Genomic DNA, 19397 nt, shown 5'->3' with positions numbered 1-19397 from the left:
GGTGCAGTCAAGTGAAGCAAAAATATTAGCCTAGATGTAACTTTACAAGTATCTACAAAAGATATAGCTTCTACAGGTATATTGAGGACTCTGAAGTACATGTATATAGACATTTATGTACATATGCTTTCCCAAAATTCCCCTTGGTACTTTTCCTTACACACTGAGACAGTGTAAAAACTAAAAGATACAAGTAGACACTTCTTAAAGCTTCTTCACAATAATAAACCAATTCCATTTCCAATTCCAACACAGTTGTCAATTTATACACAGGAAGATCCTGCAAACAAAAATGAGGTAGCTGACTGGTTAATTTATTTAGTTGAGGGGTCAGTAATTAGTCAGAACACTTGGGAGAATTCTCCTGTACTTCCATGGGATACTTCTGAATTAGAAAGTGAAGATTTGGAGTGAAATTTTAGTTTTACTGCACTAAATGTAATGCACAAATCACTAGAGTGGTTTATCCCTCCTTTTTTAAATAACATTATAACATTAGTAGATATCCAGTTGTCTGGACAACAAACCTGTAGTCAGGGAGGATAGGAAAATTCTAGTTCGACTCTTTGAAATTTCCTCCTTTCAGCTTCTGGGATATATTTCATTGGGCCTGATGATTTATTTATTTTTAATGATGCTAATCCCCTTATGCATCCTCTTTTACTAAGTCTATCCGATCCAACAATTTCACATAAGTCAGTCTTAACTCCAGCATTGGTATCATCCCCATCTTTTGCAAAAATGCTTACAAAATATTTATTAAGAACCCTACCGAGCTCTGTCGCCTCTGACACGGGTCATCTCTGTGGTCCCTAATAGGCCCCATTCTTTCCTTAGTTATGGGTTTTGTTTGATTTTACTTGCCATTATGGGAGATCTCTTCCCCTCTTCATTTCTGGGTGTTTTTTTTCCTCACTGAGTGCTGGCTGGTGTGCTCTCAACCATGATACCCCTTGGGGAGATTTTAACCTGTGACAGAAGAAGAAAACTATAAAAAGCAAGAGAGATATTCAGTGTCTGGAAGCCCAGAAATTTTGTAAATGATCAGAAACCTGGAAACACGCTCATTTTGGAGTTTTCAGCAATTATCACAAAGTATAAGGGCTCTAGGCACCTCTGGGTGAACTTCGGATTAAAATCCCCTTGCAATCATTTATTTCTAATCTTTAATAAAGAAGAAGAATTCTCCACGTTTTCTGGTAATCCCTCTAACAGTTAGTGATTATAATCACACTGTTTTTTTTGTTGTTCAGCATGTTGTGCCACCCTTCTTCCTTGAACAGTGCCTGTTAGAGGTCAGTTCTCCATTAATACAAATTGCAGAAAGTGACAAAGTACAACAATGGCAAATGGGTTGCCATGAGTTTTGAGAGCTACTAATATTGCTTATTAACCCTTGTTTTAGAGGTAAGACTGTTCACAGAGTCCTGTAAATAGCTGTGCTCAGTGTCAGCACTTCTTTAGTCAGCTGAGTTCTTAGAGACATCTTTTTTTAGAGGATGCATAAGAGGAATAGCATCATTAAAAATAAAAAAAAATCATGCTCAAATGAAATATATCCCAGAGGTTAAGAGAGACTGAACATTGTGCTTTCATCCTGAATGTTTTTGTGGTTTGATCCAGAAATGCTGTGCCATCAGTAAAACAAACTCATTTCCAACTCACTCCTCCACCTGAATCTGGACAACATCCTGGACTGTACTTCAAAGTGATATTTACACCAGATAATTGCCAGGCAATCATGATTTTCATGAGACACAAGAGATTGCAGATGCTGGAATCTGGAATTAAAAAAAAATCTGCTGGAGGAATTTAGCAGGCCGAATAGCATCCGTAGGGGAAAAGGAATAGTTGATGTTTCTGGTCAAGGCTCTGCATCATGAGGATCACGAGAATTGTCTATTTTTATGAGAATGCATAATCACCTCCTCGTGACATTCATTTGCAATATTATCACTGAGTGCCCACTACCAACATCCTGGAGGAGTCATCCTTGACTAGAAATTCAGTTGGTTCAATCTCAGGAATGTTGCAGCTATTGGAATAGTTTGGAGGGTGAGAATTCTCTGCATTCCCTGGCTCCCCAAAGATTTTACGTGTCCTACAAATGTCAGGAGTGTGATGGATTACTCATTGTTTGACTGAAAAGGTATAACACACATGAAGCTCAAAGTACCCAGGACCTATGAGCAGTGTGAAGCAAAAATTCTGTTGTTTGGATGTATCTGGGGTCAACCTTACATAGTCAAATATTATTGGACAGATTGGTAGCAAATGTTGGGGAAAATGACAAATCTCAGTTGAGCTGCCAAAACAAAACTAGAAAATAGTTTCGTACCCCAAGTAAATACTTCAAATATAACTGCCTCAGATTGTTTCCTCCTGACCTGTGTAAACCTTTTGTGGAGTTTACAATTTTTAATAAACAATTAATTGCATATTGCATCTGACTAGTCCAATGGTCACGAATTTGAGTGCTATTTAGATCTGAAACTTTTGTCACATTGAAAACTTAAGGAGTGAACATTATTAGAGCTGGTCTTCACATAGCATGAATAACAGTTCTCTAATGTGTTCAATGAACCATTTTAATTCTGCCAGAAGACTCTTCAGTATTGAGCTCATACACTCAGATTTTAAAACAAATAATATTACATCAATAAACCCACACTTGGTGAAAGGACTTGTACTTAGTGCTTTCCTGGAGGTTCCTTCCACATTGTGGACCTCTGGCCTTTGGGAGGAGGCAGTTGAGAAGGACCTTGTTATGACTTTCCCTGTGCAATTATTTCAATTGGATATTTTGCCCTCTTTCTGGTTGATCACAAACATGGGATCTCTGAGCTGTCTGACATATTTTCCTCTTCCCAGATATGGGAAATGAGGTTGTGAATTTATGGCAGAAGTTGCTTTTTGCCAAGTTTCAGAACTTCAGCTGGGATACCATTTGCTTCCCAGAGGCAACATTGTTTATCTGTTGGATATACAGCCTTTGCAATCTCTTGGCTGGGGTAATGGCGTGACTAGATTGTTACTGTGTCGTGGGATAGAGTAAAAGAGACTTGCATCAAAGACAGAGTTTTGGTTGAGGACTTCATAATGATTCACCATTATGCTCACTGCAATGTGTTCAAATTGCCTTTCCAGGAGCTTTTTGTAGTAGGTTTACAACAATAACAATCAGAATGGTGCACATTATGGTAGAAGTAACAGATTGTTGCAGAATGTCCCATTTCAGGAAATTTTAGGCTAGTGTTACTAGGTGTAATTTACAATTAATAAGATAGAGAGTACGTAGTGATAGCCTACATGTACAAATGTATATTTTCAGTAAGTTTGCTGCATCACTGATATTTACTTTCAATGCCTTACCTATTTTAATTCTTAACACCTTAATTAAAATTTCATACCAGCTTTGAACCAACGTTCTGTGCAACTTAACATACATCATTTTGTCAGCACTCCAGTATAGAATCCATCATGTTGAACACAGATATTGTGCATGATGTCATTTAAATAATTGCTGTTGAGCATGACCATATTAGCTTCACCTATAAGAATGGGCGTGGCTTACAATGTCAGACCAAATATGTAGCTCTATTATTCACACAGGTAAAATTTATTCCAATAATTTCTGGTGTTGTAAACAATTATTTATCTGCCCAAGATGTTTAACATGGCCAAATAATAAACCATGCAATATATTATTCAAATCTACTGGATAAAAGATATATGTAAGGACATTTTTATTGCATGCAGACTGTAAATCAATAATATGTTTAAATGTTGTTGGAGTCGATTTCCAGTCCCACTGATAACACTACTACTGCTAAATAAAAAATAGTATGTATTTGCCATTTTTTTTACAAGAAGTGAAGGGACAGTAAAATGGTTAATTAAAACAATTGGTTATCCTCAAGCATCTTTCACAAAAAATCCTGTTTTAAAAAACACCTTTTTAAAAAATCACATTGATCTGGTACATTGTGGGACAACTGCAGTTAAAGCAAAGGGTCTGGTTCTGGGTCATATATTCTAAGTAGGAATTTAATATAAAACCATTTAATGGTTTCTTGATTGGAATTTGCTGTTCCTACACAAACTCAAGGTTCCTGCACAAACTCACTGTTGGTTCAGTGCTCAGCTTTGTTTGCCATTCAGTGAGGATGTGCAGAGCCAAATCCTGAGGGAACAGATATTAAGCAAAGTGACATTATTGCTAAACCAATAAAAATACTGATAAGAATTAGCTCTAATATGCCATATTCCATTAATACTTTTCTATTCAAATTAAATTAAATAGTTACCAAAAAGATCACACTGATTTCTCAATCTTACCACTCTGTGTAGCGATAGGATGTTGCTCTTAACTCCCATGATTTCAAACCAGAGATAATGCATTTTCTTTAAAAAACATTTCAGAAGAACCATTGCCGAAGCTCTTTGTACATTTCAGCAGATTTGGTACAGAGTCCACGTGGAAGTTTGGGGCAGTCAGGATATGCATCATTTGACAATTTCAAAGAATATTGGAATACTTTTCATAAAGTATAAACTGTGACAAAAGTACAACAACTTGAGGTAAAAATGGTATACCATTGACATAAAACAACCCAAGTTACAAAGAACAGAGGTTTGTTTAATATAGAATTGTCCAGGGATGTGGAAAATAATTTGGCTTGAGAGAATAGTTTAGAAGTATTTTGTGTACATCTAAAGCATCTGTTAATTGAATACTGGATTTATTTTCAAATATTTTTATAAATAGAAATGACATGAAATTGGGTATTAAGATCACAAAGTTCTATGTAAAATGTAACTTGTCTGGAAAGAAAAAAATTAATCACATTTACAAATATAGAATGATTTTGCATTACCTGATTAGGCATATTTTCAAAATTGCCTGACTCCAGTAGATAATTAAACCATTATCATACTGGTACTTGAAAAATGAAAAGTTAAGTCTGTATCTTTGTGTTGGATAGAGAGTTACAGAAATTATACACAATGGGTTTTCCTGACTCTTTTACCCCAGGAAATGTCTCATTTTCTAGGTACATAATTAATGATTAGGGACAAAGAACTAGAATGTTAGAACTTTCCAACCTTAATTTTAGAACACAGGACAGTGCAGCATAGGAACAGGCCCTTCAGCCTACACTATCTGTGCCAACTGTGATGTCAATCTAACTAATCCCATCTACCTGCATATAGTCCATATCCCTCTGTTCCTTGCCTGTTCATGTGTCCATCTAAATGCCTCTTAAACATTGCTGCTTTACCTGCTTTTACCACTCTCCTGGGAGTACGTTCCAGGCACCTACCACTCTTTGTGTAAAAAAAACTTGCCTCGCTCATCTCCTTAAAATTTTCCCTTTCTTGTCCCTCTAGTATTTGACCTTTCCAACTTGGGAAAAGGACACTGACTATCTGCCCTATCAATGCCTCTCATAATTTCATGTACTTCTATCAGGTTGCCCTTGGCCTCCGACACTCCAGTGAAAACAATCTAAGTTTTTCCAACTTCTCCTTTTAGCTAATACTCTCCAATCCAGGCAACATCCTGGTGAACCTCTTCTGCACCCTCTCCAAATCCACCTCATCCTTCCTATAGTGTAGTGACTAGAACTGCAATCAATAGTCCGAATGTGGCCTAACCAAAGTTTTATACAGCTGCAACCTAGGAATTTCAATGCTTTTTTAGAATAATAGAAATGGGTCCAAGCCCTGCAGATTTTTAAGAGAGGTGTACCCAGCCTTGTAGATACATGTTGTTGCAGGTTGATGAGGGTTTTGGGCAGTTCACAGATCTAATGCTCAGGATATCCAAATTAACTTCTCTTTTGGCAACTTCAAGGTCATAATTAAAAAGACAAAACTTGCAAATGCAGAATTTAACTCTCTGCAGCTACCAAGCTTTCCTAGTCTGATTGCCAATGTTTACTTCTATTGAGGATTAAAAATATAGACATCCATGTTGCAAGTTTCAGAACCTTGGGACTGCCCAAAGCACAGTGCAGATAATGTAGTACTTTTGAAGTTTATTCCTATTATGATGAGGGAAATTGAACTGTCAAGTTGAGCACATCAAGCTCCTGAAAACAGTAATATAATAACAGGTGATTAGTTATGCTGATTGAGGGACAAATGATGGCCAGGGCACCAAGTATAAGTTTCCTGCTCTTCTTCAGAATGGTGTCATGAGATCCGTTACATTTAACTGACAGAGTAGTTGTGGCCTTAGTTTAACATATGCAGCATACTCTCGGTGAGTATTACACTGGAGTGTTAGTCCAAATATTTTTGATCCAAGCTTTCTGACTTACAGGTGAGTGTGTTACAAAGTGAACCATGGTTTTGTCAGGAGTGCTGCTGAATTGTTATTTATTGCTGACATTGCTGTTCTATACTAAATGCTGATTAAGCAAAGTGTTAATGTTAAAATTCACATCCTTTTTCTCAAATATCTCTTGTGGCTTGCCCCTTTCCTATTTTTGTAATTTTGTACAATCTAGTAATTATTAAAGATGCTGTGTTAGTTTTGCCTTTTAGCTCATCCCTGAATTTAATCTTTGCACCATTGTTGCCTGTTCCTTTAACTGCCAAGACCCTAAGGTCTGGAATTCACTCCAGAACCTCTTCATCACTCTGCCTTTTACTCCTCCTTAAAACTTATCTTTCTAACCAAGTTGTTTGTCATCTGCCCTAATATCCTAATATGTCTTTCGTGGCTCCGTGTCAGACTTCATTGCATAATATACCTAGAAAGTGCCTTGGGACAATTTTGCTACATTAAAGACACTATTTAAATGGACATGGTTGCTGCACTCAAGAGATTGGATATATTCCAACAGATGGGAACCTCACTATATGATTAAGTATCAATCTAGCTTTGTAATTATAATTGCCATGCATTTGATGTAACAGTTCATTTGTGGTATGTCTCCTGGGGCCAAAGAATTCACATAATGCATTCTAACATATCCTCCTCTACCTTCAAGGAAATAGGTGTAAGCCCTTTGAGCCTGCTCCGCCATTCATCAAGATCATGGCTGATTTTCTATCTTAATGCCATTTTTCTGCACCATCACCATGTCCCTTGCTTCCCTTAGTATGCAGAAATTTATCAATCTCTCTTTTGAATAAACTTAATGACCATAAGACTCTTTAAAAAAAAGGAACAGGGCTAGACCATTGAACCCATCAAGCCTGATCAACCATTCAATATGATCATGGCTAATAACATTTTTCCTGACCACCTTGCCACCCTCTCTCCATAATCCATGTTTCCCTTATTGATTAAACAATTTTCAGTCTCAACTTTGAATATAATCAAGGATTCAATCTCCACAGCTTTCTGGGGCAAGAAATTCAAAGACTCACAACTCTATGAGGGAAGAAATTTCTCCTCATCTCTGTCTGAAATAGTCATCTCTTTATTCTGAGATTATGCCCCGGTCCTAAATTTTCCACATCCTCTCACCATTTACCCTGTCAAGCCCACTAAAAATCTAACGTTTCAGTGAGATTGCTCATTATTCTTCTAAACTCCAATGAGCACAGACCCAACCATTTCAACCTTTCCTCTCAAGACAATCCCACCACACCTAGTGAACCTTCTCTGATACCCTTATTAAATAAGGGGAACAAAACTGTTCACATTACTCTAGGTGTAGCTTCACAAGTACAGGTGCAGTAAGACTTCTCTATTTCATACTCTAACCCCAATGGAATATAAACCAGCATTCCCAATTACTTGTTGAATTTGAATGCTAGCTTTCTGACTGAACTTCCACAGCCTTTTGGGATTGAGAACTCCAGAGATTCACCACCCTTTGAGTGAGGACACCTCTCCTCATCTCAGGCTGAAATGGTCTACTCTTATTCTGAGTTTGTTACCCCTGGCTCTAGGTTCCTCAGCCAGGGGAAACATCCTCTCTGCATCCAGCCTGTAAGAACTCTGCAAATTTCCATGAGATCACCTCTTATTTATCTCTATCACCTCTATGACTATTGGACAGCTCCCTTATATGATGAGATGGACTCTGACCTCACAATCTACCTTGTTGTGACCTTGCACCTTATTGTCTACCTGCACTGCACTTTCTCTGTAGCTGTGACCCTTTATTGTTTTTACCTGTACTACCTCAATGCACTCTGTACTAACTCAATGTCACTGCATTATGTAATGAATTGACCTGTACAATCGGTATGCAAGGCAAGTTTTTCACTGTACCTTGGTACCAGTGACAATAATAAACCAATACTTATTCTTCTAAATTTTAGAAAATACAGGCCTAATCTACTAAACCATTTCTCATGTAACACCTAGGTTCTTTTAGACATCAACGTTACTCAGTGTCTCACCATTTAAAAATATATTCTGTTTTTTTCTTTCATACACCAGAGGTGGAAAACCTCCCATTATCCGAATTATGTTTTACCTGAATGGTTCACACTCACTCAGCTTGTCTATATCCCCTTGAAGCCTCCTTGCACCCTCCTTCTCACTCACAATTCCATCTAGTTTTGTTGGTTCAGCAAACTTGGAAAATTATATTTGGTCTCCTCAGCTAAATCATTGATTTTGATTATGAACAGCTGGGGCCCAAGCACTAACTCCTGAGATACCCCACAACTTATATTCTGCCAATCTTTACTTTCTATGCAATAACCAATTCTCAATCCATGTCAACATATTACCACAACTCTGTGGGACCTTATCAATAGCTTCTGAAAATCCAAATACAGAAAAGGAGGGGGAGAGAAAACAGAAATTGTTAACCTAACTGCTACCCTAACATCAATAGAAAGGAAATTGCTGGAATTTATAATGAAAGATGTAATAACAGAACACCTTGAACAGAGTCAGTATGGTTTTATGAAAGGAAAATCATGTTTGGCTAACTTATTAGAGATCTAGTGGGATAGCTAATGGGGAACCAGTGAATGTGGCGTATTTAGAAATTCACAAGAGTTTTGATAAGATCCCACATTAATATATGTAAAATAATTCTCTCCAATGTTTGCCCTTTTCTGAGATTGACATCTCAGCCCAAGATAAGATACCCTATATGCCGACTTTCACTTAGCATCTTATTATGTTGCATTTCATGGTCATACCTGCCATTCCATCAAACTTTTCATAAATTTGGATTAGCCTGCTGATTCAATGGAAGTAAAATCTGAGTGGATCTAGAACAGGTTGTTAACTCAAGGAAAGTGATCTGAAGGGAGAGCCTTAAAATAGTTAGGCATCAAGGATATTTCTGGGGTTAGAGGAGCAATAATGTCCCTCTCTCACCCAATGTGATTGTACTTATCTTTGTCACTCTCAAGCACATTGTGGTTGTACCTGCTCTTGTCACTATTACACAGTGAAGTTGCACCTATCCCTATCTTGCACTGTATCTGTACCTGTCCCTATCTCACTCAAATTCGAGTTGTATTTCCCTTTCTCATTTTAGTTGTACCTAACTCTCTCTCGCTCCCATTCTCCACTCCTGCTGTGATCTGATTATACTTGTCCCTGTCACCCACACAGTGCCTGTCCTTGTCCCTGTTTCTAGCGTACTCTGAGTCTGCCTGCACCTGTCATTCAAACACTGAAGGTCCACCTGCACCAGCCTCTCACATCGACAATGTGCTCGCCTGATCTTCCTCACGCTTTCTGTGCCTGTCTCTCACTCACTGTCGGCGTGTCTGCCCTGTCTCCCTCACACAGAGTACAACTGCTCATGTCTCGCACTCGCCATCTGTACCGCTCCCTCATGCACCGACAGTGCCTGTCCCCATTTCCTCGACAGCAGAAGCATACCTGCCCCTGTCTCCTGCACATTCAATGCACCTGCCCCTCACTCCCTCCAACCTACCCCTGTCTCTGTGGTCTTGGCAATGGGCGCCGCCTGCCGCTGCGGAGCACGCGCGGTTGTGGCCGCGCACACGGGGCGGCGGGGACGCGCCTCGCCTGGAAGGTTCCGTGTGCGTGCCGGTGGCGACGCCGGTGCCCGCTCCCTTCCCTCGTCCTCGTCTCCCCCACCCCCCCCCATCCCCCCCCCCCCCTACACATTTCCAGCAAGCGCTCCCCGGCCGCGGCGGTGGCAGAGTCCGGCTGGATGGATCGTCAGCACCATGGCGATTGATGGTAAGTGAACCACAATCGAGGCCCAGTGCCCCTGCTGTGCACAGGCCCGGCTCCCCGGGCACCCCCCCCCCCCCCACCGCGGATCTCAGGCCCCAAAGTGCAGGCGCCGCCCAGGATGTGGCGAGGGCGCCGCCGGCTCTCGGTAAGCCGGGCCCGGGGGGGGGGGGGGGGGTGCCAGGGCCTGGTGCCTCGCCGCTCTCCGCGGTGCTGAAAGCCGCACCGCAAATTGTAGCTGGCCGTCTGCGTGTTTAATCCGGTTGTTGTCAAGCAGAGCGTGTGGGGCGGGTTAGTGATCAGGCTGTGAATGTGCGCCGGTTCTCCCCCCCACCTTCACCCCCAGCCTCGCTGAACATCACCCCAGGTGTCCGTCGCTGCCCCGGGAGCCATTGCTGTCACAACAGATGTCAGAGCTCGTTTACCCCAGAATGTTTACACCGACCATCAGCACACGTTCCCCCAGATATGTCCGCTCTCTGAGCGTCATTATCAGGTTCAGTGACGAGCCATGCGAAGGCACTCTCCCTGTGCAACGAGGCCATCGTATTGCACGTTTTATCACGATTGTAAACAGCCTCTGTCAGCTTAGTTACTACATCTTTTATTGTATTCATGATCAGTCTTTACCTTCTTTCGAAACCTAGCGTAGGAATAAATGCATACAATCACGAATTTCAGTTCTGTATTGGTATCTTGATTTTTATTAAAAGTTCCAAAGATGATTTTGCCCTTTCATATTGGACGTTTCCCTAATAATCCAAGGTTTCCCTGATAAAGTTGTATTTATTCTAGCAGGGCAGGCAGGCCACTTGGGTTTCGAAAGTCTTGAGTTAGTTTGCAGTAGGACTGTTAATATCACACAGAATGTGCATCACAGAAATAGGGCAGTGGGCCCAACCAATCCATACTGGCTTTTATGCACCATTCAAATCTATGAAAGGGAATAGGTTGCAGGGAAATAAGTGGGGATATGGGACTGATGGGAACTGCCAAAGATTTGATGGTGGAATGGCCTCCCATGTTATAAGGAAATTTGAATATTGGAAAATGAAACATCCTTTCTCCCTTATTTGCTTGTTTAGTCTCCTCTTAAATACATTGTTCACTATAATCGTTCCCTGTGGTAGCAAGTTCCACATTCTCATTACAATTTAGGTAGAGGCATTTCTTCTGAATTCCTTACTGGATTTATTGCCAACTGTCTTATATTAATGGTTTCTAATTAGTCTTCTTCAAAGTGAAAATATTTTCTCTGTATTCATTCTATCAAAATCTTTCATAGTCTCCTTTTGAGACATGCTTTCTTTTTTCAAGAAAAAAGAGATCCAGTTTCTTCATCTTGCCAGAGACAGGTACATTAACAACATTTAAAAAGAACTTGGATAGGTACATGGGTAGGAAAGGTTTAGAGAGATAAGGGTCAAACGTGGGCAAATGGGACTAGCTTAGATGGGAATCTTGGTCAGCATGGACCAGTTGGGCTGAAGGGCCTATATCTGTGCTGTATGACTCTATGACTCTATCTTTTCCTGATATATTTGGATTTCTGATGTCATTCTTCTAAATCTTCTCTGCATCCTTGCCAGTGCCTTGACTCTACTGTAATTGTAGTTAACCAAGTATTGTTATGGGTTTGGCATAACCTCCCCATTTTTAATTCTATCTCTGTAGAAATGAAGCCAAATTGTTTTGTTTGCTTTTTTTTTATGGCCTTGCCAACCCGTGGCACACCTGTTATTGATTGGTGTGTCTGTACTTAGAGATCCTTTTGTTGCTCTTACCCAATCACACTTACATTTTCCATATAACAAATCTATTCTCCCTATCAAAGTATACTCCCACATTTATTTGTATTGAACTTCATTTGCATCAATTTGCCTATTCTCCAGGTTTTAAAAAATATTTTACCTGTAATTTTTGCAGTCCTCTTCAACATTGAATATAAAATCCACTCCCCAAATTTGGTATCATTCATAAATTTAGCAATTGATTTCTTGATTCCAAAATTTAATTGTTAATGTAAATTGTGTCAGCAGTGGTTACAGCATCTATTGTTGTGGAATACCACCACCCACCTCCTCCCACTGTGAATTGCTATTATTCACTCCCACTCTTTACTTTCCATCACAAAACCAGCAAGCAATCCATTCTGTAACTTGTCCTCTGACCATTATTATGGATATCATAAGAAAAGTGGTTTGAACATCTAGATAACTCATGTCTGCTGCATTAGCATTGCTGCTGTTACTGCTATCTGTTCAAAAGCATTCAGTAAAGTTGATCAATCAAGATTTTAAAATTGCTGTTGATTGTTCATTTTTGTAGGGATACTATTGTAGTTATGGTATTGTTGATTTCTATAACTGAAAGGAATGTGGTATAAGTAAATAACGCAGAAAAGACTTGATGATACATTTAGCAATAGAGTATATGTGCATGGGATATATTGGTTATCATAAGAAAAAAATAAGTAGTACACCTTACAAGCAGGAGGATGTGTTTTTTTGTTATTATTGCAATGATTGAATGCTGATAAGTAGTCTCTTTTACATTTTAATTTTTATTATGCTATAATGGTGCTGACTTTTAAGTTTTTGCTCTACCCTTAAAAATAAATTCTACTTGTTAGTGCCAGCAACAAGATGTAAAATTATTATTCTGCCAGTAACCTTTGTGGACATTTTTGCAAAAAATCATTCAACATTATAATTTTATGGATATATTTTTAATCACATATTTCTTCAACTTATTTTCAAGACATGCCTCCCCCTTACCTAAATCTGTAGTCGTGCATCTTTTTAGGTATAGGAAAAAAGGTGGATGAACTTTTTACATTAAGATATAATAAGTTTAGATTCTGGCTTGCATTGGTGTTCTAGAAAATTTGAGACCAAAACGTAAATAAAGTTAGAAAGCATATACACATATATGAGCATTATACTACTAGGCAGTACATTGATCTGGATTTTGATGAGACTACCTCTAATAAAATATTTTTAAATCTACTTCCTTGTTCACAATATGCCATTCATTATTTCTGGCTTAGGAGGCATGCAGCCAAACATCGTATAACAATATTGCACAATATTGGCTATGAGTATATTTTAGGAAAAATTTACTTTTGTTCTTCATCCTTGAGAATAAGCGCCTGTTCCATCAAAAATTTCTTAATAGCAATATGGTTGGCACTAGAATTCAGTGACCTAGAAATTCAATCACTTGACACAGGGCAGTGATTTAGTTAATAAAGTTGATTATGAAATGAAATCAGGCAGTAATGGCATTCATATTTGACAATGGTAACTTTTGACTGATGGTCTACATGTATGTGCTAACCTGTGGAGTATGTAGCATGTGCACAGTTTTAGCAGTCCATGTGTAATGCCCAATTGCTGGTTTCCTTGCTAAATTGAATGAAAGAAATGTAATTAATATTTAGTGTGGATCATGCACAATAAATGAACATCCCCTGTAGTCGATTGATTTAAAAGGGTCATCAATTACTTGCAGGTTAATGGGGGAGCCACGTGAAGTAGAGTTTTGGGGGAGACTAAATCTGGACTAGGATTGCAGACACATGTTTGTGCAAGAGCTAAGCTTGGGGTCTCATTTTTTTTGCACCTGATGATGGGAACTTTGAAAGTAATTCCACTGAGCCTCTAGCAAGACCAGAAGCAGGAAGAGAGGCACCCAAGGGGGGGATGACTTTTCAGATGTGGTCTTCTGCTGGGTTTTCCAGTTTCCTCCCACATCCAAAAGATGTGCTGGTAGATTAAATGTGTACTGTATTATACCCCTTACTGTTGGTAAGTGGCAATAAAAAGAGTTGAAGAGGAGTTGATGGGCATGTGAGAGAGAATAAGTTGCAAGGCTACAGAGATAAAGGGAAGTGGAACGGGACTGATTAGTTTGCCTTGCTAAGAGCTGGCATGGACCCAGTGGGCTGAATGGCTGCTTTCTCTGCTGTAATAATTGAATAGGATCCTGAAGATGAAGGACAGGAGGGGATTGATTAGGAAGGCCTACAATTCAGCACCCTCCAGCCATCCAGTCACTGCATCCCAGCATGAGACCACTAGGACTCGTTGTCCTTCCTCCAAGTGATTGTTGGATAAGGATTTCTAAGGCAGTGGAGACAAAGATCTGTCACCTTCTGCAAGAAAAATGTCCAACCATACACCAGTCTGTTCTGCTTACAATGATGCTTACAATGATGGGATGTCATGGATCCTCTCTTCAAGGTGGGGGGAATTCATATATGTCCTCTAAGGCGAGGAGAATTCACCTCCTTCCTCTTCTGTAGAGAGCATCATGTATATTTTTCAGATTTGGAAGCTTTCTGAAGGATCATTGAGTGACATATACATGATCCATGTGGTATTCTTCATGAACTACAAAGGCAGTTATTCTTTAAATGGATAGATGGTTTGTGATCATCATTCTTGTGATCAATTCCATTCATCCAGAAGTGCAGATGGTGCATTCATTCTGAGAAATCCATTATGTCCATCATGTTTTAACTGCTACATTGAGTGTTAACTCTTGGAAGAATGCCTTTCCCCTCCAGTTTGGTTCCTCACTCTAGTACTGGCTCCTGCTCATGTTGGTGAAATAAATTAAAATCAGACCATCGGGCCACTAGAAGCTTGGTGGAAAATACCTTAGAGGTTTTCAAGATGAGATTGTGCTGTGAGGATTGCTTAGCCGATTTCATGCTTTGTCATCTTCTGTGGCATGTTGCATGATCTGTTCATCATGAAGGTAAAGTCCTTGCCCACTTTGCAGCTCCATTTAGTCAAGGGGAAGGGGAATAGTGGCAGACGGTGACAAAGAGAAGCCTTCACTGGGTATGTTGTCAGTATGCACATTATAGTACTGGGGTTCACTGGAGCAGTAGTTTCCAGACTGGCTGCAAAAGCCACCTGCATTTTAATAATAATGAGATATTTTAGGGCTTTCATTGAAAAAAGAGTCAAGAACCATATGTTAATTACTCATCTGGCTCTGTGCACAAGGTACTCCGTGCCTGGATGCAACAAAATGCTGCTTCAGTATTGAATTCTAAGTGAGAGCGTTAGCATTGTGCATACCAGTTCTGGCAAATACTATCTCATTCAAGTCTCACCATTTCCTCATGGCATTACTGCTGTTACACATTTCCCCAGCGAGGTATTTGGGACTCACCATTGATGAGAAAATAACTTCAGAGCACTTAATTACTATGGCTACAACAGCATTTTGGAGACTGGAAATTATGCAGTAAGGATTTGATCTCCTTACTTTGCAAAGCCATTGTACCATTTCAAAGACTCCAGTTTTGGTTAGGTATTTGATTTTCTCTTATCTTTGCTTTGCCAGCTACCTCTATGCAGTATTTCCCCTATGACAGCAGCAAGCTGGTGGATGGTTGCTTCTTTAGAGTTGAGGAGTTTGTTGTTTGCATTAAAAAGTGACAAGTAGTTGTGGGTCTAGATAGTCTGGTTTTGGACTGAAGTATCTTGCCGTGAGAGACAGCCGTCGAATTTAATTAGCTGGTGAGAGCTCAAGTGCAATCATCCCAAAAGAACATAGGAAATAGAAGCAGGAATAGGCCATTCACACCTTCTCCACCATTCACTGAGATCATGGCTACTTTTTTGTTATCTCAGTGTGACTTCCTTGGATTCCTGGATTCTCACAATCTCCATCTTGAGTTTTCTCAGTGAATGAGCCTTCATAACACTCTTGTATAAAAGATTCCAAATATTCACCATTACGGGTGAAGTAATTTCACTTCATCTCAATCCTGATGTTTATTTTGAAAATGTGACCCCTCGTTCTGGACCCCCAAGCCAAAGGAGTTATCATCCCTGCATCCACCCTGTTAAGCAAGACTCAAAAGAGCATATTCAATAAGATCAATTCTCATTCTTCTAAAGTTTAGAGAATATAGGCCCAATTCATTTAATCCCTCTTCGAACAACAGCCTATCCCTGGAATCAATCTGGTGAGTCTTCGTCACACTCCCTCTTTCACAAACATATCCTTTCTTAGGTAGGGAGATGACCAGAGCTGTACACAGTATTCCAGGTGCAGGCTCACCAGGGGCCTATATAATTCCAGTGAGACATTTTTATTCTTATACTTAAATCCTCTTGCAGTAAATTGCATGCTGCACCTGCATGTTAATTCTCAGTGATTTGTGCAGAAGGATAACTAACAGCTAGGTCCTTTTGAACATCAACAATTTTTAGTCTCCTACCATTTTAAGAATTTATTTTTCCTGCTTTTTGATATTTTTCCTACTTGCATGACTTTCGTAGGGTTTCCACATTATATTCTATCTGCCATGGCTTTGCCCATTCACTTAGCTTGTCTATATCCCCTTGAAGCCTCTCTGTATCCTCTTCACAAAGCGCATTGCCACCCATTAACAAACTTGGATACTTTACCATTGGTCCCCTTAACCAAATCATTGATACAGATCATGAGCAACTGGGACTTCAGCTCTAATTCCTGAGACATCCCAGCCCAAAAATGATCCATTTAATTCTGCCCCCTATTTTCTGTCTATTAACCAGCCTATGGTCTATGCCAGAATATTATTCTGAATCCTGTCTGCTCTAATCTTGTTCAATAACTTCCTTGTGGCACCTTATTGAAGGGTTTCTGAAAATCCAATTACACCACATCCACAAATTCCCTGTATACTGTTAGTAACAACCTTAAAAAAACTCTTAGCAGATTTGTCATTCATGATTTCTCTTTCATAAGTTCATATTGATCCTGCCATTCCCATTATTAGAACCCAAGTGCTCTGGTACCAATTAATAATACAGGTCCTTCTCAGGTTATGAATGCCTGACTTATGGACAGCCTGTACATATGAATAAGTGTTTGGGAGACTGGCAGGATGGAAGGGGATGGTTTTGCCGGCGCTGCGGGACTGCAGGCATCTTCTGCCACACGTAAATGGGTGAACCCTGTCATCACTTGGTGCTGCCTGTAGATTCTAGCAATTTTCCTTTTACTGATTTGAGACTAAAAGGTCTGCAGCTCCCCATTACATCTCTCTCTAAATAGCAGGGTTACAATTAAAACCTTAATCTGTGGGAACTAGTCTAGAATCTCTGGAACTTTGGAAGGTGATTACTAGTGTATTTGCTACTTTTGTAGCCATCTCTTTCAAAACTGGTGTTGGTGATTTATCAAATTTCAGTCCCAGTAATCCTTCCAATACTAATTTGTACAAATGCTAATCTCCTTCAGTTGTTCACACACTCTAGATCTGCAGTTCTCCACTATTTCAAGGAGGTTTTCTGTGTCTTCTTTTGTGATGGCGTTCACTAAACATGTAATTTCTCTGCCATTTCCTTGTTTTCCAATATAAATTCTCCTGTCACTGCCTACAAGCGACTCACTTTAACTTGACCCATTGCAAGCCACTTCTATTGGGATACCATGTGATGTTCTGCACCTTCGTGATATGCATGGAGTTGGCCATCCAATGGAAGTCAATACTGGACGAAGTGATGTGGTCTGGAGCACAAATGATCAGTGGAATTTTTTCCCTGTTATTTTTCACTGTGATGGCTTCATAGGCCATCACTAGTTGTGCTTGCTGGGATATATGGGATTTGTTTCTACTCAACTGACTTTAATCAAGTTGTGAGGTCATTAATTTTTTTTCAGCTTTGGGACTGAGTCCTTGTGGCATCAATTCAGATATCGATCTCTCTAGACTCCACCTCTTACTGGAACATCATCTTGGGGCTTGGAGGCTTCCTGGATTCCTAAGTATGCAGTGTCTATTGGCAAGGAGCCAATGTGTTTTTTGAGAGGCAATAATTGAAAGGGAGAAAATGATTGAACAAAAGAAGGAGCTTAGCATAATGACAGTACTATCGTTCAATAGTACAGTGATAGAACTGTTAAATATAGTCTGACATGTGTTCATGCTAACAATCTCAAAGTGGAGCACTGTTATACTGCAGGTTGAAGAGAGAGTTTTGTTAAGTATTCCACAATAAAACATTTATCTGCTCACATGTATTTATTTTGTTGCAGTAAAGAGTTCCTTTATTTTAGAATATTGATGTGTAATTATTCTGATAGTTTTATGGAGATTGTATTTTGGGAGTCTGTTATGGTAACATTTTCCAATGTAATAATCTGGGGAAAAGGTAATAACTGAACCAGTCTACAAAATCTTGCATTAAAGTTATTACTTGGATAATTTCACATTATGTGCGAGTAGGAATGGATGTAACAGGAACAGTTTGTGCAAGACGTAATGCAAACTTAAAGTGAGAGTATTCTACAAAGAGAATATTATGCTAGTAAAATGTGAATATCTCACTTTTTAACAGTTTCAAAAAAATTAGAATAAATTGCATAACCTTCTCCATTTTTATTTCATAAAATTCTGGTAAAATCTATGACAGAAGTTATGTGTTTTGGAAAGGTAATGAGGTAATGAAATAGTACTAGTAAAAGTCCTCAAGCATACTTAATTGTGTGGTTAGTATTTTTAGAAGCTCAGAATTAATACCAAGTTGATAGTTTGTAAATATTTGTATTCTAGGTTATGTTAGTTTTCAAAGGCACCATTAATTCTTACTCACCGAAAAGGGCAATGTGATTTTCTTCAAAATGAATTATTCTGATTTGTACAAATTAATGTAAATGTTAAAAAGTACAGCTTTATCACAGATAAATAAATATTAAATAGTCAACCAAATCAATTCAAGAAAAATTCTTATGCAGTGATGATTATATAAGTGGAAAAATGAAAAAAAACACGGATGCTAACCAAACAGAAAATGCTGGAAATACTCAGCATGTCATGCAGCTTCTGTGGGGAGGGAAACAAAATTATCACTTCAAGGTCAGTAATCTTTTTTTAGAACCTTTCATTGGTTCATAAATTCTGATATAAAGTCATTAATTTGAAATGTTAACTCTGTTTATCCCTCCATAGATGCTGCCTGACCTGCCGGTATTTTTATATTATGATTACATAAATGTTGTGTCTTTGAATTCCACAACTTTAGGTCAAATAGGATTTAGTCATTGTAGTGAAGCCATCAAATCAAGCTGATTGATGATATGCCAGCAAATAAATTCCAATTCGCAAAAACTATTGGGCTGATGTTTATTTTTTGACCTTTTTTGCAATTTTTTTTGGAAAGGTACCAATTTTGCCAAGTTTTATGTCAGTTAACTAGCTATGACTGACCCTGGATATTTGCTTCCAATATAATGGGAGAAAAATATT

The 19397-nt window shown here is 39.0% G+C and overlaps 1 protein-coding gene across 1 annotated transcript in view; it reads left to right on the top strand.

Annotated features, from left to right (window-relative positions):
- Positions 1–10068: 10068 nt before the first annotated feature.
- The window catches only part of LOC127568406 (synaptotagmin-14-like), a 116072-nt gene continuing 106743 nt past the window's right edge, over positions 10069–19397 (top strand). The window contains 1 exon segment of the mRNA XM_052012096.1: positions 10069–10144. Within this exon segment, the coding sequence (XP_051868056.1) occupies positions 10132–10144 (13 nt within the window). The 5' untranslated portion in view covers positions 10069–10131.

This window comes from Pristis pectinata, chromosome 3 (assembly GCF_009764475.1).
Source record: "Pristis pectinata isolate sPriPec2 chromosome 3, sPriPec2.1.pri, whole genome shotgun sequence".
Classification (NCBI taxonomy): Eukaryota; Metazoa; Chordata; class Chondrichthyes; order Rhinopristiformes; family Pristidae; genus Pristis; species Pristis pectinata.
This window is presented reverse-complemented; position numbering and strand designations above follow the sequence as displayed.